Raw genomic sequence first — 27,381 nt, forward strand, 5'->3', positions numbered from 1 at the left:
GCTGCACAGCGTCATGTGTCCAGAAGCTCATCCAGGCACCGGCTTTATGTGAACCTGAGCCAGTCACTGAACCTCTCTGGGCCTCCATGTCCTGACCTGCAGTCAAGGAGACTGGAGCACATATTCTTTAGGGTTTCCTCCAGTTAAAACATTAAACAATCGTTGGTGTATTTTTAGTAAACTTCATTTCATTATATTTAAGAGCCAGTCCCCTAAATAAGACAACTTGCTAGGACATAAAATGAGTTCAGGCATGGCAAAGGCCAAACTATACGTGGCATATAATTTGGTAAAAACAACACCAACAACAACAACAGAACTCCAACGGCCTTTGCCAGCACTTCCTCCTATGAGGATTTCAGTTCTATTTCCTTGAGGATGAGGTTACTTCACGGCAATTACTTGAAATTTTGAAAAATAGAAGCATATTCCTAATAAGCTACATTGTTCAAATAAGATAACAGCTACATAATTACCAAAAGCAATTGATAATGTTTAGTAAATGCATGAGGTTATTTTTCTCAGCACATTTTCATTATAAAATTATTTTGTTTTACATGAAGCATCATCCTCAATGTTAAGGAAGGATGCTGAGAGAGAGAAAACGGTCATGTCTGAATTCGGACAAGTCTGGTCTTTCCCACCCTATTCCCAGGATCGGTCACTATATTCAGGTGCTGACATCTGCAATCAAGGCAAAGCCTCCCGAACCAGCAGATGATGCACAACAGTCTGATGCTGTGTGGTTTTGAACTTGGAAACCCACTACTGTGCCCTACTGCCTATTCTTATTTCTCTCATCTTAAGTCTTCCTGTTGCTTTTAGACAAGGTCAGCAAAATTTAAACTAAAATAGATTTCAAATGATTGGCTTTGAAAGACAAATTCAAAATCAATCTCAAGTCACTGAATCCCAAGTGTCCTTGGATGAGGCCACAAATCAAGGCATCATAACTATGGTCCTTGAGTGGTAACTACCTATGTGCTTCTAAGACACTGGCATGCTCACTTTCAATATGCGATGTACCTAGCACTTTATAAAAGGATGAAGTTCTACTATAAATGAAGGAAATCATACCTTCTCATCTTAAAAAAAAAAAACAGCTCTTAGTCTTCCTAGACTATACACCTATTTCCGGTGTATGTACAAGACTATCCGTTCACATACATACATACGTTTCATGTATGCCTCCAACAGACTAGCAGAGACCACAGCCTTGTAAAAAAAAACAAAACAAAACCTTTTGTTTTCCGCTGCCATCAACATAAATCATCCTATTAACCATAGGTTTCTAGAATTTTCCTTTGAAAGATGAAGTCTTTTTCCATGGACCATCCCTAGTAGAAACTGAATACAGTTTAAGAAATACAAGCGTATTATGATCCTCATTATCAGCACATCAAAGGGAATGTATGAACTCCAGTACCACTGAATCAGCCTCTGGTTCCTCTTCACCCACTCAAAACCTCAAAGGGGCAAACCAACCAAGCAGCCAACAGTGAACAGGCTTGCAAATATGTTTGCAGGAACCTGTCCTTCATGGGCCTATGCAAACCCACCTTAAGAGACCAGAGAGCTTTAAAGAAAATTGAGCTGACATAGGTTACCTAAGCATTTTACCAGAACAATTTAAAACCATCACACTTGCTAACACAATGCCCTTTATTAATGGTATTTGTTTTTAGAAACAAAGAAGTAAAAATCATTTAGTCCCAATGACAGTTTCACCTTTACTTTACAGAACACGTTCATCGGAACTCAGATAAATTCATTTTTAAAAAACACATCTGATTTAATTATACAATTCCAGTCATTGTGGAATAATCTCACGATATTAAAAAAAAAAAGCTACCAAAAAAAAAAAAACCACCAAAAAACCTCAAATCATCCAGAGATTTCTGCAACAGCTTCTGTATGCTCTGAATGGAGCTTGCTTGCTCTATGGTTGCTAGTGTCTAACAGTAAACAGCCCCACTGCATTTATTGGCAATTGCTGCTGAAGGTCACACATCAGCAGTGAGCCTAAATTCCAGGAAAAAAAGAAGCTCTTATGTAACTGCCGCCTGAATGTTGGCAGGTGCCCAACCCAGCAGTTCACAGCAATGTAAAAAAGTAGGACACCTCCACCCTGGGTTGGACGTCATGAGAACGCCCCCTGAAGGTGAAATTTAATAATTCTTCGGTTTCTCTTCTCTTCTCCCCCACCCCCCCCCCCACCCCAAGTGAATCTTACAAAATTCTCCGTTGGTGGCATCCTTTGCTTGCAGAAGCAGCTCAAAGTGGGGTAAGCTGAGGGCTGACGTTAGCGGGCTGCAGCCACCCTGAACAAGTGGGCATGCCACTCTAGCTCTTCTGTTGTGATGCAGGAAGCCCAAGCTGGCACAGGTGGCTCTGCAGATTCCATGGGTCCAAGTGACAGTGATTACATGGGGATCACATCTTGAATACGAAGAAACGCAGCATGTTCCACTGAGCTATAGCACATACTTATCTAAACACACTGTTTCCTTTCATAGACACATACGTGAAAATGAGGTGGATTACTGTTCTGCCCACGGCCTCCACCTCAAGTTGGAGTATTTGATCACAATCATCTGGTCAGTTAGCACAGCACTTTACACTTTAGAAAGGTGACTTACACGATCACCTGCTGGTGCTACCCACTTGTTGCTACCTGACCTAAGCTCTTACAAGACCTCCCTGCTCAGGTAGACGTTCCCAAACTTTATGTTCTCATGAGTCCGTGTACTTCTTCATGCTAGCAATTCTCATAGTTGACAGTTGTCACTGAACATTAATTTTAACCACTGCCCGTCTCCTCCACAGGACTGTGTACTTCAGAAGGGCAGACGCTGTGCTTATGTGAGGGCATCACCATATTCATATCCCCTTGCACTGTGCCTGGAATGTAACAGGCACTCAAATGTTACTCATATAACTCAGTGTTGTTGGCATCATTAGTGTCCATTGAAAGCCAAGAATGGGTAGACAGGAGAACTTTCTGAGGGTGATGGAAATCTCTACTACCTTGAAGTGTGTGTATACATATATAACAATTCATCAAACTATAAACTTTAAGAGTGAGCTGAAGGAACTCAAGTATGGTGTTTCCTTTTCTCCTTCACCCAATCTATACCCCTCAACCAACACCCCAAGGAAAAGGTAAAATCAGGGGGATGAAGACTGTGCCTGTTTATTTGCCAGAAAGAAAGAAAGAAAGTAAAAAAGAAAGAAAGACAGAAAAGGGAAAGAAGAAAGAAAAGGGAAAAGAAAAGGAATGAGAAAAGAAAAGGAAGGAAGAAACCTTCTCTTTTCTTAGTTTCAAATGAAATTTTGTTCTACAAGACAGCTGGGAAGGCCCCATACCATGCCCTTTCCTTGCAGGGACTCCATGACTCTGACCTCATTTCACCCTGTTTTCTCAGAGCACTGACAGAGACACAGAGGCGCTGTGTTGGTTTTTTTTGTTTTGTTTTTTTGTTTTTTCTTTTTTGTTTTTACGAGTCGTTCATAGCACATCTCCTTCCTTGAGATGCCCAAGTGGCCTCTATCATCAAAGGGCAGTGGCCCTTCCCCAGTCAGGGTATCATGAGATTACCACACATGCCTTACACTATTCCAGGGGCGATTCCCCACCATGTTTAGAATGGAACAGTGGTTTCCAAGTTAGGTGTGATGACTTGTCTGTATCCTGGGCCAGCATGAACTCTCTCATTAAGCTTCCGTAGAACTCCAGCTGTGTGCTGCAGGCTTCCACCAGCACACACTGACAAAAGGCCGGGTAGAGTAGAAGCTGCAGGAGCAGTTGTGGTTTCCAGAACAGCCATTGATGATAAAGGCCAATCAGACATCTCTGCTTAGAGGACCAGATCCAACAGCCTGAGGGACTGGGGACAGAGTGTTGGTGTCCCAGGGCTCTGACGGTTGCCAGGGGTAACAACGAAGAGGGGATCCACAGTTGCTTCCTCAGGGAATTTTCAAAGAATCCAAGCGGCTGCCAGAACATTCTTCTTTTATAAACAGACAGTATTCTATTTCCTAGAGTATAATTATAAACACACCTGCTCCAACTGTGGAATCTTTCCATAAGCAAGCAATAAACTCCCAGCCAGGATACCCAAGTCCTATCTTGAGCAAGCAAACACATCAAATGATTACTATGGTGCAAAACAGTATATTAATAACATTGCAGACTCCGATGAAGGAAGATCTTCTTTTCTGACTTCATTTGTACTTAAGCAAGTAGAAATACAACTTCAGTATTTAAGAGTAAGAGTTCAAATCAGTGAGGCATTTATAATACCAGGTAGAAAGACGAGTAACAAAAGGTGCTGACACGCTAAGTCGGCATTAGGTATTTTTCAGGGACACACCAGGAAGAGAATAAACCAGACGGAAATAGCAAAAATATCTATGGGGTAAAGTTATTAATTAACCCACCACACAGCCTTTTGTTTTTCTCCCCTTCTATTCATCTCAGAGGGTATGGCCTCCTCCTGGGTTCATGTGGGATTAATATAAGGAAAAGTCTCTGCTTACAGAGTTTACTGTGGCAGAGAAGCAAACACACCAGGTGAGGGGCTGAGGCGGCAGTGTGCTAGCCTCCATTTAGCCTATCTGGCTGTGCGAGCTAAGTCCAGTCACTTAACCTCTCTGAGCACCATTCCTGCAGGAACACGGTGAAATTCATCATCACTTGCTTTAAGTCTGTAATTCAAACTCTCCCTACATAATCTGAAACATCTCTTAATATTTTTGAAACGATGGTAGTGGATATTAGAATAGACAACATATTCTATCTGGTAGCTCTATCCTACCCCAAAATAAGGAGTTAATTAGCCTGTCAAAAGAAATAATAGGTATCTAAAAAAGTAGACCAGGTAAGTGATTTTTAAAAGTCTAACAAAATTATTTTCCAGGGCGCTCAATTTGCCAAGTAATTAAACTCCTTCATTTATATACTTTAATTCCCCAAATTAATACATTCTAGTACCATTTACCAAATGTTTATTGCAACCTAAATATACGGCAGGAAATGCTGAAAATATTCACCAAACAAAAAATATTTCAGAGATCCCCAAATCCCAAACAAAATGACTACTCATTGGTCCCCAGGATAATTCTGGGTAAGTAAAACTAATTTGATATTTAAGTATAGAAACCATCAGATGACAATTATATTTCTTGACCTTTAGGTATTTTTCCAAGATGTAAAGCCATGGTAATAATACATTCCTAATCCCATTTCAAGTCTGTAGCTGGAAAGTCTCAATGTGTATTTTGGAATTCACAATGCACTCTGGCAGGAATTTTTAGGACCCCCTCACACTCAATACCTTCCAACATGGGGACCAAGAAAATAGTGTTGTTTTTTTTTCTCCTTTTACTACTTTCAAACTATATGAATGCAGTTATTTCTTTTTGTATTGGTGCTTTACGTGCAGATACAAAAGCTCTTTATGAATATCAACACTGAGTTTAGGAATAGGTTAATAACCAGCATCAACCACAAATTCGGTTGAGATTCTAAACAGTGAATGACAGAAATCTTATCACAGTTTAGAAAATCTTTATCTAGACTCAGATGGGATCTCCAAGGACAAATGGCAAACAAACTCATGGGAAATGCTAACACAGACACAAAGGACTCAACTCACGCCCAGAAGGCACACTACACAAAAGTCAGATACTATACACTGCAAAGACTAAGGAACAGACCACAGTGTTCACTGGAAGGATGTCATGGAAACATCACCATGGGACATTTAAAAAAAAAATGAAATTAGGACCTCAGCATTATCCAATTCATCAATGGAAATTAGCTGGAAAAGAAAAAAAGGGGGAGAAAAAGAAGGAAACGTTAGGAAACAAGAGCAAGCGAAGCATTAGAAACTTCGTCAGCGTGTTCTTAGCGCTGAGTCCCCCACGGTGCAGCACTGTTACATGGTGACCCTCCAAAGGGGTGCAGGCACCAGGGGCACTAACTACAACAGCTCACAGTGACATCTGCTCTCAACCCCACTGCTCAGGAACAGATGGGCAGGATGCTGCCCCATTGTGTTCACATGCCAGGGAGCAAACCTGGCAGGTCACTTAACTAAGAGCTCAGAGGCGCACCTTCCCTCTCCCCTGCACAGGTGAAAACTTGCACTGAGCTGGGAGCAAGGGCAAACTGCCCAATCAAGAACCACAATCTTTCAGAAGAGGATGGGAAAGAGGAGAGCCAAAGACTACAGGTGATCAACTCAGCTAAGGAGAAAATTCATTCTTTCCATTCATTTTACCATTCAGGGGGGATCTGGGGCCTAAACTGCATTTGGGCTAAATCAGAACCAGGTTCAATTTCAGCAAATATGAAATGACATAGGGGCAGGCCAGCCGACATATCCTAAGACTAGAAGCTCCATATCCTGGTTACTGTTGATTATTAAAAAAGAAATGTTTTCCCCCAAAGATGATTAGAGCCAACGCAAGTGCTATTAGTTAATAAGTAAGTGACTTATTAGCATCAGGTTCAAGAAAAAGAAAACAACTAGAGCATTAATCACAATTGTGCTTAAGGGGGGAGATGACCCTCAAGTTATTTATATTATGGTTCACTAATAATACATTTGCAAATTTAAGTTCCTATTAGAAATCCTGAAATACTTTATTCACCTAGACAAAAGAAGCATTAGTAAATTAACAGGTTCTGCCAATTAATAGGAAATGAAAACCCTGACATTACTTGAGGTCAAAAACTCTCTGGTAGTAAAAGAGCTACTATCAGAAGACAAATTTTTTTTTAAATGTTTATTGATTTTGAGAGAGTGAGGACAGTGAGGAGAGAGGGAGAGACGGAGGGAGGGAAGAGAGAATCCCAAGCAGGTTCTGTGTTGTCAGCACAGAGACCAACTTGGGGCTCAATCTCACAAACTGAGATCATGACCTGAGCCAAAATCAAGAGTCGGACGTTTAACCCTTTGAGCCACACAGGCACCTCAAGAAAACAGATTTTAAATAAATTCTGAGATACCCTTTCAAATTAATTCTTGGCCTCTGAATTTCTTTTCAAGCTCTTTGAACCTACAGTAGACTACAGAGGAGCCAGTATGTAACATACGACATATGTTCTAGGGGCATATGGGTCTAGGGGGCTTTTAGATGTTCTTTGAGTTAAAGAGAGATTCAGATTAAATTTTAGAGATGTTTAGCCATAGGAAGTTTTTTGTTGTTTTTTTAAATAAAGACATTGTTTAATTTGTGGATTAAAAGCAGAATTCAGTAGGCATTGCATACAAAGAGTGGTGGTCAAGTCCTGATATGATTTTAAAGTTCATTAATTTTGAATATACAGGATAGCAAGTCATTGTAGGCACCATACAAAAACATACTCCAACATTATTTTGGTTATCGTTTTTCATATGTATTTTATATTTACCACTCTATGAGACAAATACTCATTGCTGGTCCTTAGCATTTTAGAGACATAATAAAGATGATTTTTTTTTTATTCCTAAATGATCATGATTAAATCTTTTGACAATCTTCTAGCAGTTCTGAGCTTAGCATCATACGTGACAATTCTTGGACAGGCACTTCTCAGTGAGCTGACCAAGACAAGAGGACTGACCACTGACTACTCACCGATTGGATGCTTTCTTTTGGGACCTAAGCGAAACCACAGGTTTTGGATGACTCTGAGACAATCATAATTTGTAAAGCAAGATGGCATCAAGTGGAGACTGTTTTCAACAGGTGAGAAGTCAGAACTGAGCTGAAGATTGGATATTTAAGTCCTGCTACGTGCAGCACAGTCAGGGTCACTGCCTCAGGTCACTTACATGATGATGTAACATAATTGAAACTTAAACTTGTGGGAGAACTTCAAATGGTGTCAATCACAAATGATACAGTGGAGAAGAGCGAGGACTCTGAAGTCACGGTGTTTGCCTCAGTTTGAATTCCTGGTTCCCCCATTATTAGCTGTGTGACCCTAGGCAAGTTTCTGAAACTTTCTGAGCCTAAGTTTTCTCCCCCAAGAATAGTTAATAACAATAATGATATTCCTGAGGCTGATCTGACAAATGGTAAGAGATGCTTAGTATAGTGGCTGGCACATAAGAAGCCAAAGAATGTTATTTTTATTTAAGACATACTTTAGGACACTAAGGGGTATATATGGCATTAAAAAAATTTAAGTTGGTGTTACAGTGATTCTGTTATGTTTTAGCGTATCCAGTAATATATGGGTGGCAGTACTCAATGGCTTTCTTTTCAGACAAGTAGATCCATATAAGCACACCAATGTTTCAATGTTTTTTAACAGAATAATCATGACCTCATCTTTCATTTTTATCTGTGACCTTGATAATCCTAAATGTTGAATGAAAATGTAGAGATGAGGGCACCTTGGTGGCTTAGTCAGTTAAGCGTCCGACTTCGGCTCCGGTCATGATCTCATGGTTCAGGGGTTCAAGCCCCATGTGGGACTCTGTGCTGATGGCTCAGAGCCTGAAGCCTGTTTCAGATTCTGTTGCCTCCCTCTTTCTCTGCCCCTCCCCTACTCGTGCTCAGTAGTATTGTTGAGTATCGTGTCTCAACAATAAAAATTTAAAAAATGTTTTTGAAAAATAAAAAAAAGAAAATGTAGAGAGGAATAAAGGCATCTATTTCTCATGATCTTTAAGGATTATGGCTTAGAAGAAAACTTGGCACACAAACATGGTGGAAACCATGTTGGGGGTGGGAGGAAAGGACAGGGATTCAAGACCCTGGCTTTCAGTCTTGATCCTGTCACACATTAGCCATGTGACCTTGGGAGGTCACTTCAGCTCTCTGCTATGGCTCCTTGTGTGTGGACGGAGGGCTGGACAAAGCAATGCCAGATCAGACTATGGCCATGAAGACTCAGGACAAGGCAGAGAGGCAGAACAATTCTGCACATCCCAGAAGGGTAGTAGTCATGGGACAAATTCCACTTAAGAGACAACTAATAGGAAAACTGGGCCAGGAAGACGGAAATGACTTCACACTTGCCCTTGTGCCCTGAGCATCCAGTCCAAAGAACACCTCATTTATTTTATCAACTAAAGCCAACTGGTTTGCCTGAGAAAGGTTAGTTCTTTGGCTCTGGGTTCCTTCCACCCTTGAAAGAGCTGGCCTGCCCCTACGTCATGCATCTTTACTCAAATAGGGACAGCCAGCCAAACATCAAAACCATTTTCAACAGCCTTAATAAAATAGGACAAATTTAATACTCACTATTGGATCGGAAGAAACAGAAATAGTTTAACGTCCTCCCCCCCACTCTTTTTAGTTCCATTAATGTGAAGGGTTAAGAAGCATTTTCCCACAAAGCATAGGGCCAGAAGCATTCTAAGTATGTGCTATAGGCATTGAAACTGTTGACTACCATGGGTTTCTGGAATGTCTTCCTTGGTTGCATGTCATTTCCCACATTTGCCTGCAGTATTTTCACTTTCATAAAGGGGGATGACAGCCCCGAACCAGACTGGAAAGACATGCCATCTTTCCTTTAAGCCTCTCTGCCTGGGTGTGGCTAATATCTTCACCAGCTGAAAAAAGAATGTGAGCCAGGGTCTAAGAAGCTCTTCTCAGCTATTTACTTTTTCCTAACAACCTCCACCTACTGCCCTCTTAAATCCCCAGGCTTTAACATTTTCCATGAGCTTTATAACAGACAATTTTACAACATCTCAGATCCAGTATCTCCCGTGGTCTGTAATGATGTTCTCCCAGTTAGCACCAACAGGCAGGGAAAGCCAGTGCGGAAGCATACCTTCCACACAGCCCAAAGACCCTGACGTACTTGGCTGCCAAGCAACAGATTCCACTCCTAGATTTTCTACTTTCTATGGTATAAAAAAGAAAACTTCAGAGAAACGGAAATATAATCACAACTTGTAACATTTGTGGGAGTAGAGACACCAAGTTTACTATAAAAATCTCAGTCACAGAGATGAACAGATACTCTAAAAGAGAGAAAACTAGTCTCAACCTTTGAAAATCAAGTTTTATGCCCCCAAAGCTACAAATATATTCATAACTGGTTATGGCCCTTTTGGTGGATTCTATCTTATTATGAAGAGTGAATTTCTGTAACTGGAATTTTATTTTTAAAAATTTCTTAAAGCTCACTCAAAGAAAAATAAAGATCTTGTGAAAAAAAATGCCGTTTGTTTGTCTGGTATTCTCTGCTGTTAGTTCCTTCCTATTCTTCTTTTTCTTTTTTTAGTGCAAGACCTACGTAGGTGCCTATACAGGTGTATGTATGAACGGGACATCTCATCATTTCTCATCTGTACAATGTTTCTTCATGTCTATCATTTGTATTTATAAACTCTTTTCTAGCAGGTTTCCACCATCAAATTCCTGAGTTATAGATACTTATTTCCTAATTAGTCAACATTCATTCACCTTTTAATTTATGTATTTTTAAAACTTAGAGTGACATTTAAAAGCCAAGTAATCTGGGGACAGTGAAGAAATATATACTGCTAAAGGGGTTGTGTACTTTGCTCTTTTATGTTTCTTATCCAAAGATTTTCATATGTGAAATAGCTCTAATATTTACGTTCGATATTGCTTAGGTTAGAAATCAGGATCCCTGCAGGCCTCTATACTTGGAATAATACAGTTGTAACTTGCCACTTTTAAAAAGAAGGCTGTGATTTAATTATTAAGGCTTCTTCACAGAGATGAATCAGTGAGTTACTGGGTTTTTTGACAAATCAATGACATCAGTCAATTTACCAATTCAGAAAAAGCTGCTTAAGTGGCTTGGAGATAATTAGTGACCTATTACCTTCAAATGAAAACTGGTGAGATTTTAAACTGAGGCCCAGATTTTTTTTAGTGGGGGGGGAAAGGGTGGGGGACAATTAGATTGTTGTTTTTTCCCCACGTATTGGACCAAAATTGAAACTGTGAGGGTCTCTAAACATCCTTACTCACTGCCGATGCCAAGAAGTATCCTGTCGCAGGGACTGCCCATTTCCCAATCTCAGCTAGAAATGGTGTGTTTGCCTGCCTTAATTCCAGTTAGAACTGGAGGGAGTTTCTTAGTACACTGCAGGGATTGTGCAACATCTCCCCAGAAAGAAGTAAACCCACAGGTATGCTTAGCTGGATCCAAAACTCAGGAATGCACGCTGGGATACACAAGAGGTGTCTGCATTCCCGTTGGGAATTTAGATGAAAAGTCTTATTACTATTTCCCTGACATTAGATTCATTATGTAGCAAGCAGTCTATACAACAGCTAAGTATATGTGCCTTTTAAAAGAGAAGGAATATGATGTAGCTACTCTTCGTGACAAGATAATTAGCTTTAAAAAAGAAAGAAGTTAACCCCTCAGTCAATATGCCTGAACTATGGTGTATTTCTACCCCACAACCCCACGTCAACTTCAACCCTGTTTTAACAAGAAAATAACATTCAGTACCTTTTCTCCATAGCCTCTATCTTTGGTCATCATTTCTCTGAGAGTCTGCAGGACCTTAATGCAGAGTTTCTCTTCATTCTCCTCTAGCAGCTGTTTAGTATGCTTTATTAACCTGAATGTGGTAGGAGGAAAACCATGCATTAGGTCCCTGAAAACACATTTAAATAAGTAAGTAAGTAAGTAAGTAAGTAAATAAATAAATAAATAAATAAATAAACAAACTTCACAAGAAACTTATTGTAACTAGGCAGTAAATGAACAAATATTTATCAAGGACTCCCAGGTTAAACATGCTTGGCCATTCACTGTTGTGAGAACAGCCAGTTAGTGTCTCAATAGCGTCTCAATGGCGACACCTGCTGGTCAGTAACCGCAAAAGGGCTCAGAGGGCAGGAGTCTACCACACGTGATAGAAAGATTATAGGAAAAGAAACAGGACAGAAGTCCACTCAAACTTATTAGTTTATACAGTGCAGCTCTTTATCCACTGAGGAGTGCCCATAGCACTGTTAAAATATAAAGTATAAAAAAGCCTCATAAGGATGATTGTGAAGGCGAAAAAACACCGTTCCTTTACCCACAGTCTTGTCCCTTGAGCATCCCAGAAAAGTACGAAACTCAGAGGCAGAGCCGACTCTCAAGTTAAACAACCAACTAAACTCAGTAGTAAAAATCAGATGAAGATTTTTGGTCATGGAACCTGTTGTTTAGGTAATGCACCAATGCAAAACCTAAGCAACTACAAAGGTGTTAGGTAAAGACTGTGGGGTCCAGGGAGATCTGAGCTTTTTGAGGGCAGCAGGCTCATGACTTTTCTGCATCTGTACTGCAGCCCATGGTGGGCGCTCTGTCAGTTCTTGTGGAGTGGAAGACAAATGATGGGGTATGCAGGGAAAAGGAGAAACTCACCAAAACAAGTGTCGGGAAGAACAACCAAACCTACAAACTTACTTTGGAAAGGTCAGCACAGGACTCTAACACATGACCTTATATTGATCAAAGTGAAAAGGCTAGCGTCTGCTTCTTCACGAGCAAGTGCTTCATCTGGTCAGCAGTGCTCTGCCCCGGACCACCCCAGAGCACGAGGCTGCTTACTTGCAAATGAAGCCACCGCTTTCGCACTTTCTTCTGGCATCTGTGTTCTCTGGGAAAAGTAGCTCAGGTCGGTGGAGCACATCCACGAGCACAGATAACTCTGCCTGGACCAGGGGCCTCAGTCGGTCCTCCAGGGCTGAGACAATGTCCTGGAACAGATGGACAGCTTTGGTGAGCAGCTCAGGCCAGGCTGACTACAGGAGAGTGAGAACATTCATATCTGACCTCAAAAATGACCACAAGCCAGGCTAGGTTAGAGTACCTTTAGTAACGTCTGGTATTTATCTCAAATTATTAAACGCTGCCCCAGAGGTATCTGAAGCATTAACCCCTGATGCAGAAAACAAGGGAAGAATAGCCCCACCAGCCCTTCTTTTCAGATGATCTTTAAGCTACTCAAGGGATCATTCCACACATTTTAAAATATAATGAACAAAAATACATTCAACCACATGGAAAAATGTCTACAATGTGTAAAAAAATGGTTAAACAATAGGATGGACTATATGATCTGATTTTGTATAAAAAATATCAACATCAAAGGATATATACCAAATATCATCAAAACATCACTCCTAGTTTTCTCTGGGTGGTGGGATTGCAGGTGATTCTGATTTTCTCCCACATATGAGTACTTGTAAGTATTGTGAAATTATTTCCAATGAGCATGAATTATTCATATAATAAAAAGTCATACAAAAATGAGAACACAAATGAACATGCTGTATCAACATGCTAAATACATGTACCCTGATAGCATGATGGTCTTCAAATGCAAAACACATAGCTGTAGGAGAGGAAAACAGAGAGAAGTTGAAAGAGCAGCAAAACCAACACAACAAACACCATATAAAGGCAAATGGCAGAAAACAGATGAGAAATTATCTTCAAAAGATGCTAAAGTCATCTGGATGGCTCGGTAACTCAGAACTTAACTAGAAGCTGGCTAAGGCAGGTGCTTAACACATCATGTTGGACAGTACTAGGAGGGCCTAGTTAACCAAAGAGATTTGCATGGGAAAGGGCACTTAAAATGCATTCAACTCAACTGGAGATGTAAATTTCATAGGCAATGGTCATAAAGAATTGATTTATCTTTTACCCAAAAACTAAAACAGGTTTATATTATTTATTTTATATTTAACAAAATTTGTAATCACTCAATAATATTTAGGATGCAGACAGAATGCATGAATCAAATTACTTCTTGGGGGAGGCAATTTCCCCAGAAAAAATTAAGAGTATACTGCAACACTCCTTAATTCATATGGACATTCACAGCATAGACAAAAAGAGGGTCGTTTTTGCAAAACTCTCCTAGCTTCCCCAACAGTTTGAAAGCTTCCCAAAGTTCTCTTCTTCAGTAGTCACTGGTCCTAACTCTGGCAAATCTTTGTCTATAGCATTTTCAGGGGATTCAAGTAGCTTCTCAACATTATATTCATAAAATCCTGCATCTTTTGCAAGGTTTGAACTTTACATTGCAATTGATTTGCATTGTATTGTCAAATGTTTAACAGTGAGCAATCGAGAAGAGACCAACAGACAAGGATGGCAAAGCAATGGGCAGGGAAAGATGCTGGTGTTAAGTGAGGGGGATGTCTCAATGGGAATTAATTATATAAGCAGTCCACAGGTGAATGTTCTTACATTATAACTTTGGCTGTCCTAGGCAATCTTGTAACTATCAGGGATTCATTAGATAAATCATTAGATAATGAGGATCCTTTCAGCCACTAGCCAAGCATTACATGGGCATACAGATTTTATTTTACTTCTGAAGAATATGTATAATAAATTCAAGAAGAGCACAAAAAAACTGGCTTGGCCGTAGATAATTTATTTAGTTTGAACAGACAAAAAAGTACTATGCACTCAAACAATTCTGAATCTATAATACCCTTCCCCTTTAAAAACATAGTGGAGTCAGGAAACACTCTATTTGGAACCAAATTATCTTTAAGAATTGGGTCTGTCACAGCGCGGCTAAAATTCTTTCCTTGACCTAAGAAATGCTTCCTTTTCCCCTAGCTTCATGGGCTCCAGCCACACTAACCTTCCTTTGGTCTCTGAGTGCACCACACTTTTGTCCCATATAATGTTCTTTTCACAGGCTGTTTCCCTCCCTCCTATTTCTTTCTTCAAGCAAGTCACACATTCCTCTGATCTCGGTTCAAATGTCACTCCTCCAGCAATGCCTTCCTGGATCACCATCCCAGCTGTGGACACGATTAGGTTCCTTATCATCCTTCTGTAGCACTACTCACTTCTCTGCAACATGGTCTCTCCTGCCATTTTACTTTCACCTGTATGATTAGCTGACTCACGTACCTCCCTTCCAAAACTTGAGAATCTATAAAGGCAAAGATCATTTGTGGTTTTGCTCACCATTGTATCCCAGTGCCTAGCATGAGTGGGGCTGATGAATGAATCTTTAGGCAGGTTACATAAACCTCACAGAGATTCATGTTTTATCTAATCATCATTATTACAGTCATCACAGAAGTGACAGTAACAGTAATAATCATAATAGCACTGCCATTGATCAAGTGTTCACTACGTGCCAGGCTCTGTTCTATGTGGTTTATGTGTACGCAATTTTCCAAAGATGGCCACTGCAATATATCTTATCTTACATGTTCTTCTTACACCGTGTCACTGACATTCTTCCCATCAAATGCTGGTCTATATCCCCGTCCCTTGAACCTCAAATAGACACTTGTGACTGCCTTGACCAACAGAAATTGACAGAGGTGATGCTATGTGATTCCTGAAACCATGTCATAAAGGCAATACAGCCTTCATTTGTCTCTCTCTAGAGATGCTGATCTTGGAATCCAGCCACCATGTTGTGAGAAAGGTCAGACCACATGGGGAGACTACAGGTGGGTATTTCAGTTGACAACTCCAGCTGGGGTCCCAACATCTACTGCCAAACATGTGCAAGAGTTCAAGATGAGTCCAACCACAGCTGCCATCTGACCATTACTGCATTCAAAACCCTGAGCAACAGACACCTTATTGAGCCCAGTCAACCTCTAAACAGACTAAGAGAATGAAAAAATTGGCATTATTCATTAAGCAGGCACAGATAACCAGAACATGTAATCAATGCTCGCGATCCTCACATTAACCCTGAGGTAGGTGTTATTATTATGCTATTTTACAAATGAGGAAACTGAGGCATAGAGAAGTGAGGTAACCTTCCCAAAGATACACTATTTATAAGCAGTGGAGTCAGGATTTGACCTGAGGCACTGGCCTGAGTTCATGCTTTTAACCACTCCAGCAGGCTCATTTGAAACAGCTGAGACTCTCCAACTATAGCCCATGCACTACCTGTGAGAGAATCACTTGAGGTGCTTGTGTAAAGATGTTAATGTTATGATGGAAGTTTAAGTGTTTCACATGCACCTAATATTCACTACTCTCCACTTGACAAAGGGATAGATCTCTTCATATGTCCAAGAAAAAAGTAAAATACAGATACAATTTAGTAATGGTTTTATTTTCTTTTGATCATTCTGAGAGAAAACTCTTCTCTTGGACATTATACTACTTGTTTACCTGCTGATTCCAGAGGCTAAATATCCCAGAGTGATTAAAAACAAAAAAAATGGAGCACTTATGCCCTTATTCTAAGCATCCTTTTGTAATACTTAATTATTCCTTCCTAAAAAGAGCAGTCCCCATTCTTCATGAAGAAATCTGTCAATACAGGGCCACCTGGGTGGCTCAGTTGGTTAAGCGTCTGACTCTTGGATTCAGGTCAGGTCATGATCTCTTGGTTCCGTGGGTTCAACCCACATCAGGCTCTGCGCTAACAGTGCAGAGCCTGCTTGGGATTCTTTCTCTCCTCTGTCTCTGCCCCTATCCCACTTGTGTTCTCTCAAATAAACTTAAAAAAAAAAAAAAAAAAAAGCAAAGAAATAAATCTGTCGAAAACCTTTAAAGACCATGACTTTGCCAGAAGCCTTTCTCTTCCCAAGCAGCTTTGCATTCTTGGTCCTACACACATTACTGTGCTTGACTAGCCATTCACATGCTGACATCTCTTTCTGGCCCATCCTGGATTTCCTCTGGCTCATGGAAGTGCTGCTTTGTGGGAACCACCTCAGGCCAGGTTCAGGTTCACTGCTCTCTGGGCCTGACATTACCTGCAATCTCTCAATGATATTCCGGTAGTCTCTGGAAGCCGCCAGAACAGAGTCTCTGCGAGCCGCATTGCGGGCGGTCAGTCGCCAGTTCATGGCAGTTTTCTGCACAATGTTGTGAGACTTCAGGAAGAGGTTGTTGACTTGGCTGTCCAGGTCCACAGGAATAGCGATGGCCCGGCTCTTGGCTACACAGAAGAAACAGGACTCATGAGCCTCCAACTTGCATGGGAGATGCCTTAAAGACAGACTAATTCCCCCCATCAACCCTTAGGCAGATTCATCCATGCCTGTAATAGGTCACTTGCATGCTTGTGTCAACACTGAGGAACTCAAATGAACTTTGACATCGTTAGGTCAGGGCTTCTCAATATGAATTCGGGGGGGGGGGGCAGTAGCTCTGAAGTATGTTGAAATGTTTTAGGTCAAAGTTTAGGCAGGAAGGTCAAAGTTAGACCTCAATGGGTTTCCTCAATGAATGGCATCTTAAGGTCTCTCATGTTGTTCACATATTGTAAGAATTATCACAACAGGGAATTCATTTTTCCAAGAAATTATTTTTCTAAAAATTCTCTCTCAGTGGTGTTCTATACAACAATCTACAAAATGCCAATTTAAGCCAAACATAAAACAAAAGATAACATTTATAATAACATAAGCTATCCTTTCTATTTAGGCTGTTCTCTTTTCCTCTTAAAAAAACTTCCAGTCTAATTATGAGACAGATGACAGTCAAGTCCACAAGGGGGGGATACTCTACAGAACACCTGACCAGCACTCTTCAAGATTATTAATGTCATTAAAAAAAAACAAGGAAAGTCTGAGAAACTGTCGCAGACCAGAAGGGACTGGGGAGGCATCACAACTAAATGCAACATGGTAGCCTAGATTGAAACCTGGAACAGATTAAGGACATTAATGGAAAAAGTGGTACCAAATCTGGAGTGTAGTTCATAGCTATGGGCCAACATCAGTTTCATAGTTTGGAAAAATATACCCGGGTGATGTAAGATGTTGACAGTGGGGGAAACTGGGTGAGAGGTACATGGGGAACTGTGTGTGTTATCTTGGCAACTTCCTATAAATCTAAAATTATTCCAAAATAAAAACTTTAGTTAAACTTTTTAAAAAGGAACATAACTAGCAATCCTTTTTTTCAATATGGAAAATCCAACAACCTCCAAAAAACAAGACAACTATTTCATGTCTTCAATGCTTCATAAGACCAGAAGCAAAGAAGGTGTTATATTACCTATATCTAATTCTAAAAACAACTCCAGCACCCTGGAAGAAGAAATCTGAGAAGCAAAGGTTTAAGTCCCAGTAAAAACAAAAGAAAACAAAACACAATGTGGGGCAAGAAAACATCGGCCAATCAACAAATTTCGAACAGTTTAAAACAGCAAGTAAGAAATATGGGGGGGAAATATGACTAATATCAAAAAGCAGGATGCACAGCATACACTCAGCTAGAAACTATGTGCCTTAGATACCCCTTTAGAAGATGAACAATGAAAACAGTGAATTTTGGGTGTGATTTCAGTCAGGAGAAGGTATTCCACAAGGGACAGAAGAAGTCTGAGTTCCTGGGCTGAGTGTGCTGTGCTGCTTTCATGCCCTGCCATTTTGCAGACATCAACTCCCTTTGTCTTTTCACATCACTGCCAAGACTACTGAAGCATTTCATCTCCCTAATGAGTGCTGAGCTAGCCAACTCAGCAACCTGCCCAAATTTCAACAAAGAGCTTCATGATGCACAATCCTATGTGGGTAGAGAACAGGGTTTCGGGGATACAGTCTCAGAGCCCTGGATCTAAGATATCACATCATGAACCTATAATGTACACTCTTTCAAAAGCTTCATCTCTTATTGTGAGATAGTACCACATAAACAGTAAAAAGACACCATTACCTACCATATGAGAATCAAGGAAATCAGGATGGGATGACTGAAATCAGGCAAGAAGCCCTAATCAACACAATTTATATTTGGTGGACAGCTACTTGATAATCCAAGAACCCACCTTGCCCCTGTGCTGCCTGTCTGCAGGAATGTAAAGAGATACCTCTTCTTAAATTTATGCAGGAAGAGAGCCCCTTGCTTCCCATTTATGAAGGGGAGTAGGGCCGAGTAACAGAGTCTGATAAAGTCAGGGTGAAGGGAGCAGTCATTTTCAGAGCTACCAGAGAGGTGACAATTGATAGGCAATAGGGAGCAGGGCACCTTTTCTGAGAAAGGGTGTCCCCCTGGGATTGGATGTGCACTTAGCAAGAAAAAAAGTTCCCATGTGGTTGAATACACTTACTGGAGTAAACAAATTAGTTTCTTGAGAGAGACTTCCCAGGGCCTTGAGTAAGTGTGTGTGTGCACTGGGACCTGCCAAGAGATGCCTAACATTTAGCCATGCACCTGTATTTTTCAAAGCCTCTCTCTCTTTGGGACTTACTGGTTCTTCGCTTTGGGAGATGCCAGCTTGGTAGATGAAAGAAGGCAAGGGTTAGCTATCATGAAGACCTCCATTCCTATTCTACCTCTGCCAACTTCCTGTGTGTGGAACTCTAGAAGAGCTATAACAAGTGCTCAATAAAACAGAGTGGCCTTTACTGCTGTGAGGTAATTCATTGTCATCATGTTACTCCCAACTGCACTGATAGCTTACCTACATCAGAGAGCACCCGAATACAGCTCTCCACAGAGGCTTTTTGGCTCGGCATTAACCAGTTGCAGTGGTAAACCCTGAACACACCTTGTAGCAGTTGCACAAAGACAGGCTGGCGAGTCTGCAAGGAAGAGAGGCCAAGAGACAGGCAATATGACTTTTCTGTAGATCACTGACACACAGATCAGAAACAGACATTGTAATGAACTGTGAATTAATGGTAACAGACCCTTTGCAAGAGTGGGAAGGGGTGACTAGTTATGAGCAGGATTCCAGCAGGTGCCTCATCAAAGGAGGAAAAAAATCTGAAGCATTTTAAGGCCACGTACAAACTTGACACCATTCAAGTCTGACCATAAGAATCAACAGTGGAATCAATGTCTGAAAACTTGTATTCCTGTCCAGTTACCAACTGGCTATTTGACTTGAGGCAAATGAGCTTACATCTGAGCTATAACTTCATCCAATACATAAAATGAGTGGATTGAGGCAGAATAACCCAAAGTTCTTTCCAGACATTGTATACTATATGTAGAACCTCTGTTTTTGATTAGCAAAAACAAACTATTAAGTGAATCTCACCAAGAATGCATACTTATTTCTAGCACTGTCTTCCATGATATAAACAGAGTAGAATTCTGATATTATACTTTATAAATATTCATTTACTAGAGATGAGTCCTGGGAAGTTAACTACATGATAGGATTTATTCTATGACAGCATCAATTTTGCTCTTTTTAAAATAAAAGAACTCAAACATTTACTTTATCAGTTTGATGGTGACTTCTGAATGCATTTCAAAGTTATAATTTTGGTCTCCATCCATAGCTACCTGGATCCAGGTAGCTTTGGACTTTAGTTTGTAGGAAGAGGACTTGCACAGCCCCTCCAAAAAACAGCAGGAGCTAATATAGCAAAGAAAAAAAGTAGTGAAACACTGTAGAGAAGTTTCTGAGATGGAAGGAAAAAAAACAAACAAACATGGTGCTAGGGAGAAAATCAAGTCTATTACAAGACAACACAACAGGTTAATAAGAATTCAGAACCTCTTCTACGAACAATGTTTGGATAACATACTTATTAAGTGTCACATATCAGGTGAAAGCTCATTGGGGGCCTCAACTAACAATCCTATAGCACATGAGCTGCCTTAATGCCACAAATAAGAAATGGAGGCCCATAAAAGTTAAAAGAAAGTATCCAAAAGAACTAACAAGTGGTGCCAGAGCAGTCAGTCAACCTCAGGGCTCTCTGATGCTGACAATTTGTGCTCTTTCCACGAAGTTCACCTGCAAAGCAGAATCTTATTGCTTTCTTCAGGAAGTACTTTCTGTTCTACACCTCCCAGCTACCCAGGACAGTAAACTGCGTTACTAAGAGAGGACAAGATCATAAAGAGCCTGAGAAATTGGCTGCAAAACCCTGATATTTAGCTCCTGAGCACAACGTTCCCAATGAGAGAAGCCATTTATGGAGAACACTTCCCACACGCCAAGTGCTGAGTGCTTTCTGCATATCTCATGGAACCCTTACCATGACCATAGGAAGTAAGCAGTGGTATTATCACCCACCCCACTGGGAATATGTGTTAGAGTTGGGATGGGAACCCAACACCCAAACTCAAAGAAAGAAGTATCCTTTGACTCAATTCAATTCAATCAGTATTTATTGGGCATTTGCTCTGTTCCCGTCTCACCTCTGGATAAACAAAAGAGGAATACGTTAGCCAGTGTAGCTGCTTTCTAATGACCCACTCCAATGGGCAATCTGGTGCCATCAACTCACTCAAACTCTTGGACTAAAGAACACAGCTGCCCATCACCCTCTTCGTAAAATCCTCCCTTCTCTTATCCTGAAGCCCTGCTTGTTCCTGAATCCCACACTGCCTGCGTGATCAAGTGAAGACCTTCCTCTGGCCTCTTTTAGATGCTATCTTTAATTACATGTCCTCTGACCAGTCTGTTCTAGTAAAATGCTTCATTTTCCTGGCCATGACTTCAACTACCAACTGTTTATATCCGGATTCTACCACTCCACTCTCCTGAGTCTCATGGACTCATTTACTTACTCAGTGAATCAGCACCTACCAGGTCCCAAGCACAAAAAGCTACAAGGGACAGAGCAGTATCAGAAGTAACTATGCACATAAGGCATAGCTATGCCCTTCTTACTGTAGCTTATGGTGTAGCAGAAAAAGTACAGGATCATATTTATTAAGCAGCTACTCTGTGCCAGGCATTATGCTAGATGTTTCACAAATATTTTCTCTCTTGCTCACGATAGCCTATACAGGATTGACATTACAGCCATGTTTCAAATATAAGAAAAGAGGTTCTGTGACCAAGCCAAGTTCACAGAGCTGATAAGGCAAAGAGTGCGAATTTGAAACCAGCTTTATCCTGCTCTGAAGCCTCCAAAATTCTATCCTTCCTCCCTAGATCCCATAGTCCCAGCTGCCTCCTGGACATTCCACTGGCAATAAGTAAATAAATAATAAAATAAATGTGACACGGCCAAACCCAAGCTCACCATTTTCCTTCCTCATATGCTTGGGTTGAAAGAAAAGAAGGAAAAAACTAAACAAACAAGGAAGGCAGCCAGGAAGGAGGTAAAAATCTAGCTGGGAAATGACGCATATACTGTTCAGCATATAAACAAAACAAGATAGGCCATGAGAACTCCAAAAATAGTATTCCTTGGAAAATACATGCTCTAGAAAGCCATTAAAAAAAAAAAAAAAAAACAACTAAAATCCACTTTGGATTTTGTATTCTAAGTATATATGGACAACCTGAGTCTTGCTGGGACTTACAACATTTATACTGCAGATTCATGTCTCTGACCATTCTGGCTTATTAGGTAGTCCAAAAATTGGTTTCAGAGTAAGGCAATAAGAAGAGAGAGGAGTGACCAAAATGGGAAACCAAAACCCACATTCCTGTTTAATAGTTACCCAATTAATTTGATCGACTTACTTTGACATTTTGGTTTTGCAATACTATTTCACAATCCATAGGAGAATGGGCATTGCTGTGAGGATTGTCACTTTAAATTGCAAAAGCAGCAAGTCCAATCTTAGCAACCATGGCAGCTTTCCTGGCTGGCTCTCAGCATAATAGCACTTGGTAAAGAACACATTCTGGCCTCTGGTAACTCATGCGCTTGGGATCCAACCAGTTTCTGCTCCCCAATTACTCAAGAATATATACAGACATTTGAAAGATAGCATTCAAACTTTGCAATACTTTAGCTTAATTGCTAGCTTTTATAGTTATTTCTAACCAAACAGAAGGTTACCAATAGTTCCCAGCAAATGTACCTCACTAAAAACTCCACAAGTTTCAGAATCAGAGAAAAGTAGGTTGAAATCATGGTTATGCCACTTAATGGCTGTGACCATGACTCAGCATGGTAATTAAACTTTCTGAGCCTCAGTTTATGGAGCTACAAAGATGGCAATATCATCTACCTCACAGACTATACTGAGCTTATATGAACTCTCTGCATGTTAATGAAATAAGGCAGGATGTGATAAATATACTAATGAGTATGATACTACCATGAATCACCTTTCGCTTGGAGAATTTACCTGCATTAGGATTATCTGTCTATAATCCAATAACTCTGGGCCATCCATCAACCCCAGGACAGCCTCTACCTCTTTCTATGACAAGGATGGTTACTATTTCTCTTCTGATCACTGGAGACCAAGGCCAACTTTCATCTTGTAGGCTGTACCAACGCACCTGCTGTAAGACTCCCACAGCAGTTGACCCAGACCTAAGTTATAAAAAAAGGAGTGATTTTTTTCAAGTCGAAGAATGAAATTCTCTTTCAGATCCATGGATTCAAAACTTTGAAACTGTACAGTGAGAACCAGCATGCAGGGCTGCTGCACTGCACACCCCAGGAGCACCGTGCACAAAGGAGTTGACATGCCCATGTTGCTGTACAATACACCAGCCCTGCTGTCATGGCTAAAAGACTTCTCACTCTTGCCATGCAGCACTTGGGATGAGCTTAAGGCACACACTTCAGGAGTTAAAATGGAGGTTTCCAAACATGTTTTTAAAAAGCCTTAATAACATGCTAGCACCTATTTGAAAGCTGCTTCTCCTAAAATTGGAAGGGAGGAATCAACAAGATTGAAGGGGGGAAGAACAGGCATTGTAAGGAAAAAAGATCAACAATCAATAGAACCATCTGGTGAAGAAAAACATCCTCAGGTGCTTATTTATCCAAGGGCATCCTGAGAAAGCAAAGGATCTTGTATCCATGAAGGCTCGTGTACAGCTGCTCACTGCCATATCAGCACCAACAGCAATTGCTGAAGCTCTGTCGGGAAGGCCCTGCACCGCTTGTGTTTCTTACCTGCAGGGTAGTACTCTGGTCTGAGAAGGGAGAACTGAAGAAGGTAGTAACGATACTCATGACGATTTCAGTAACGTACTTTTCCAAAATTGAGTCTGCATGCTTCCTGTCACTTGTGTTGTTACAGGCCTGCAAGGCAAGTGGATGCTTTAGACAACACACCAAACCTGTAGATCAGCTGTAGAATTAAGAAATCTGTAACCACTCCTGCTAATCCAACAAACGAAAATAAATGCTTGAAATAACAATAAATCATGCAGCCAGAGAAACTGATCAACTTGTGTATCCCAGTATAGACTCATAAAACAAAATTGATAAGGGACCAGGGTGCGTGAGTGGCTCAGTCAGTTAAGCAGCTGACTTCAGCTTAGATCATGCATGGTCTCATGGTTTGTGGGTTCGAATCCCTTGTCAGCTCTGTGCTGAAAGCTCAGAGCTTGGAACCTGCTTCAGATTCTGTGTCTCCCTCTCTTCCCCTCCCCCACTCACGCTCTCTCAAAAAAATAAACATTAAAAAATTTTTTTTAAAGTCGGTATGGGACCTACAGGGCTTTTGCTTCCAAATTCCTAGCCATGTGTGGCAAATCTAATACCTTAAAAGGCAACAAGAGGCATAGTAACTACAGTTATCTGTATTTTCCCCTAAAAGTGAACTGCGCTCCTTGTTAAGCCATTCATCTGTTCTACGCAATGTTTCCTAACATATATGATCAAGAGAATCAAATATATCAGGTCCACTGTGTGTAATATTCTCCAACGCTACAACACTCTTCTATTCAATAAAAATGCTACTGTAGCATAACATATAATGTTGTCAAATTGCTACGATGTACAGTAAAGCTAATATAACATTGTGTGTCAACTATACTTCAATTAAAAAAAAAGTTACTGATATGCAATACTGCTGAAAATAGTGGAGTTTTGAGTCAAAATCATTGATTCCATAGGTCTTGGGGTGAGAGACTTTAGGTTTTACTGGCATTATACTTAATTTTGCTACTTAAAATAAGATTAGGCATTTAGAGGAAAAGATTTAGAAAATACACTTTTATTTTTTTTTTAATTTTTTTTTCAACCTTTTTTTTTTTGTTATTTATTTATTTTTGGGACAGAGAGAGACAGAGCATGAACGGGGGAGGGGCAGAGAGAGAGGGAGACACAGACTCGGAAACAGGCTCCAGGCTCTGAGCCATCAGCCCAGAGCCTGACGCGGGGCTCAAACTCATGGACCGCGAGATCGTGACCTGGCTGAAGTCGGACGCTCAACCGACTGCGCCACCCAGGCGCCCCGAAAATACACTTTTAAAAATCAAGTTTTACTACCAAATTCATTAGTGCTGTAATTTGAGATGTAATGTTGCTTACAATAAAAATTTATGAAGGGCAAAAAAAATCATGTTTTATTAACTAATTGCCATATTGTCAGTTTAATACTGAGCAGTTTAGACACATTCAGAGAATGAAATTAGTAACTGATTTTACACTTCTGAATAATGTAATGTAGAGGTCAGCACAGTTACGGGCTGGTGGCTGCTTTTATAAATAAAGTTTTATTGGAACACAGCCATGCCCACCTATTTACCTATTGTCATGGCTGTTTTCAAACTACCAGGGCAGACTTGAGTAGTTGTGTCAGAGACCAGATGGACCACAAACCTGAACATATTAATGTCTGGTCCTTTACAGAAAGCTTTGTTCAGCCCTGATTAAAAAACAAACAAACAAAAAAAACACCACAAAAAACAGAGCAGGCCTTCCATTCCAATCTCCAAAACCAGATTTATGGGATTAAAAGACTAGGAGGAAATTGAGATTAAAAAAAATAGATATGTATACATTTGTCTGTGATACCAACACGTGAGTATTATTAAACACAGACCTTGATTAGAAAGAAAACAAGTTCTTGCAGGGTGTTTTACACTGTAATTTGTACCATCAAGCAAAGAGTATCACAGTGTAAGACTCTCCAAAGCACCTTTCTTATTAACATGAAGATTCCGAAAATCATCTTACAATCATTCTTTCAAGAACTTGGTTACCATCCCCCATCCCCCAAACCCACCACCACAAAACTCATCGTGAATCCATGGTGTGCCTTGTTAGGTAGTGGTCTTGCAGCTTTAGAAACAGTATTAAGCTCAGAGCAAAACCAAATCCAGAATATGAAGCCCATCCAACTGCTAGGTCAGGAAAGCAGATCCAAAGGGAAGTGCTTTGCAGAATCCTTGACACCAGACTGAAGGAGATAAATGCTCAAGTTCAGGAAGGTGTCCTTTAAGGAGAGATATCATCAAGGAAAAGAAAACTTTCAAACGTGATTTTAGTATGTCTCGGATTATTATTCACAAATCAGTCCATAAAGGATGAAATGAAAAGCAATAACCCACCTTTCTGACATGTGATGAATAAAATCTGTTCTCAGCAAGAGGTAAAAGGCATTAAGAAATGAGGCGTGTGCAAGTGTAGAGCCACATCTGCCTCCCCGTGTCACATGAGCAAGCTGAAATGACGTGAATATTTTCCTCATGCCTGCATAAGGATGTCCAGACGCACGCACATACACAAACATTTCCGCTCTGCCCCTCAGTTCCAGAAAGCCTTACCCTGCAGATGTCTACAAGGAAATTCTCAAACAACTTCCACATGTGATTGCTGGTATAAATCTCCTTCATTTCCACCTCAGTATCCACGTAGCAGTGATTAAGGAAGTTAATGTAGGCAATTTTAACCTGAAGACAGAAATAGATGTTTCTGAAAAACCAATTTCGTATACATAGAAAAAGAGAAATGCAAATTAAAACTATGTCAAAACACCATTTCCATCTGTCAAATAAACGAGTCCAAAAGTCTGATAAAATGCTGTGTGGACAAGGCTGTGAGAAAAATGTGATCTTGTTTTTTTCTCCTTTATTATAGTCATCAGTTATTAATTATCTCATTTTATTAGCATAAGCTGGTTAAACAGACATGCAAGGCAATTATAGTACACCCATATGATAAAAGTTTTATGTAACTGTAAAAAAAAAAAAAAGAATGTGGAATCTCTTTATGGACAGATATGAAAAAGAACAACAATGTATTCAGAATGTCATCTTTTGTGTTTAGGAAAAAAAAAACGGGGGAGGCAACGAAGAATATTTATTTCATTTGTTTATATACAGAACTCTAGAAGGATGTACAAGACCATAATAATTTTCTGTGGGGTGGGAAGGGACAGATTAGGAGATATGTCATAGTTTACTCCTTTAAAGTCTCTGCTATTTGAACTTTTCATAATGTATTAACTTTTCAAAAATTCATCTAAAAACATCTATTTGATATATACTACATATACTATAAAAGTATATTCAGTTTAAGATTAAGTTACCAGCATATATTTTAAACAAAGACAAAATACACACTGTATCTGCTATAAATATATGTGTATTTAGTTTAAGATATAAATTAATAGCATGTATTTTAAACATACAAAGGCAAAATATAAACTGTATGATGCACTGTTTTTGCTGTCATTGTTGTTACTAGCCAACACTTAACAACGAAACAGAAAACTCGAAAGGAATCATTTCCAAAACCTAACAGGTATGTATGTATGTATGTATTTATTTATTTTTAACAGGTATTTATTATGGGTGGTAGAATTCTAGATTATTT

General features: G+C 40.1%; 1 protein-coding gene across 8 annotated transcripts in view; it reads right to left on the reverse strand.

The window, feature by feature from the left end:
- ITPR1 (inositol 1,4,5-trisphosphate receptor type 1) overlaps positions 1 to 27,381 on the reverse strand; it is a 325,544-nt gene that overhangs the window by 114,117 nt on the left and 184,046 nt on the right. For 5 of the 8 annotated variants that reach the window (XM_053219026.1, XM_027042521.2, XM_027042519.2 and 2 more), the window contains 7 exons: positions 26,331 to 26,456; positions 23,728 to 23,856; positions 19,356 to 19,476; positions 16,699 to 16,883; positions 12,542 to 12,690; positions 11,447 to 11,558; positions 5,790 to 5,822 (listed from right to left, as the gene is read on the reverse strand). In XM_053219026.1, the coding sequence (XP_053075001.1) occupies positions 5,790 to 5,822; positions 11,447 to 11,558; positions 12,542 to 12,690; positions 16,699 to 16,883; positions 19,356 to 19,476; positions 23,728 to 23,856; positions 26,331 to 26,456 (855 nt within the window). The remainder of the gene's footprint in view (positions 1 to 5,789; positions 5,823 to 11,446; positions 11,559 to 12,541; positions 12,691 to 16,698; positions 16,884 to 19,355; positions 19,477 to 23,727; positions 23,857 to 26,330; positions 26,457 to 27,381) is intronic. The other 3 variants (XM_053219028.1, XM_053219029.1, XM_053219027.1) reach the window with 1 other exon arrangement.

This window comes from Acinonyx jubatus, chromosome A2 (assembly GCF_027475565.1).
Source record: "Acinonyx jubatus isolate Ajub_Pintada_27869175 chromosome A2, VMU_Ajub_asm_v1.0, whole genome shotgun sequence".
Classification (NCBI taxonomy): Eukaryota; Metazoa; Chordata; class Mammalia; order Carnivora; family Felidae; genus Acinonyx; species Acinonyx jubatus.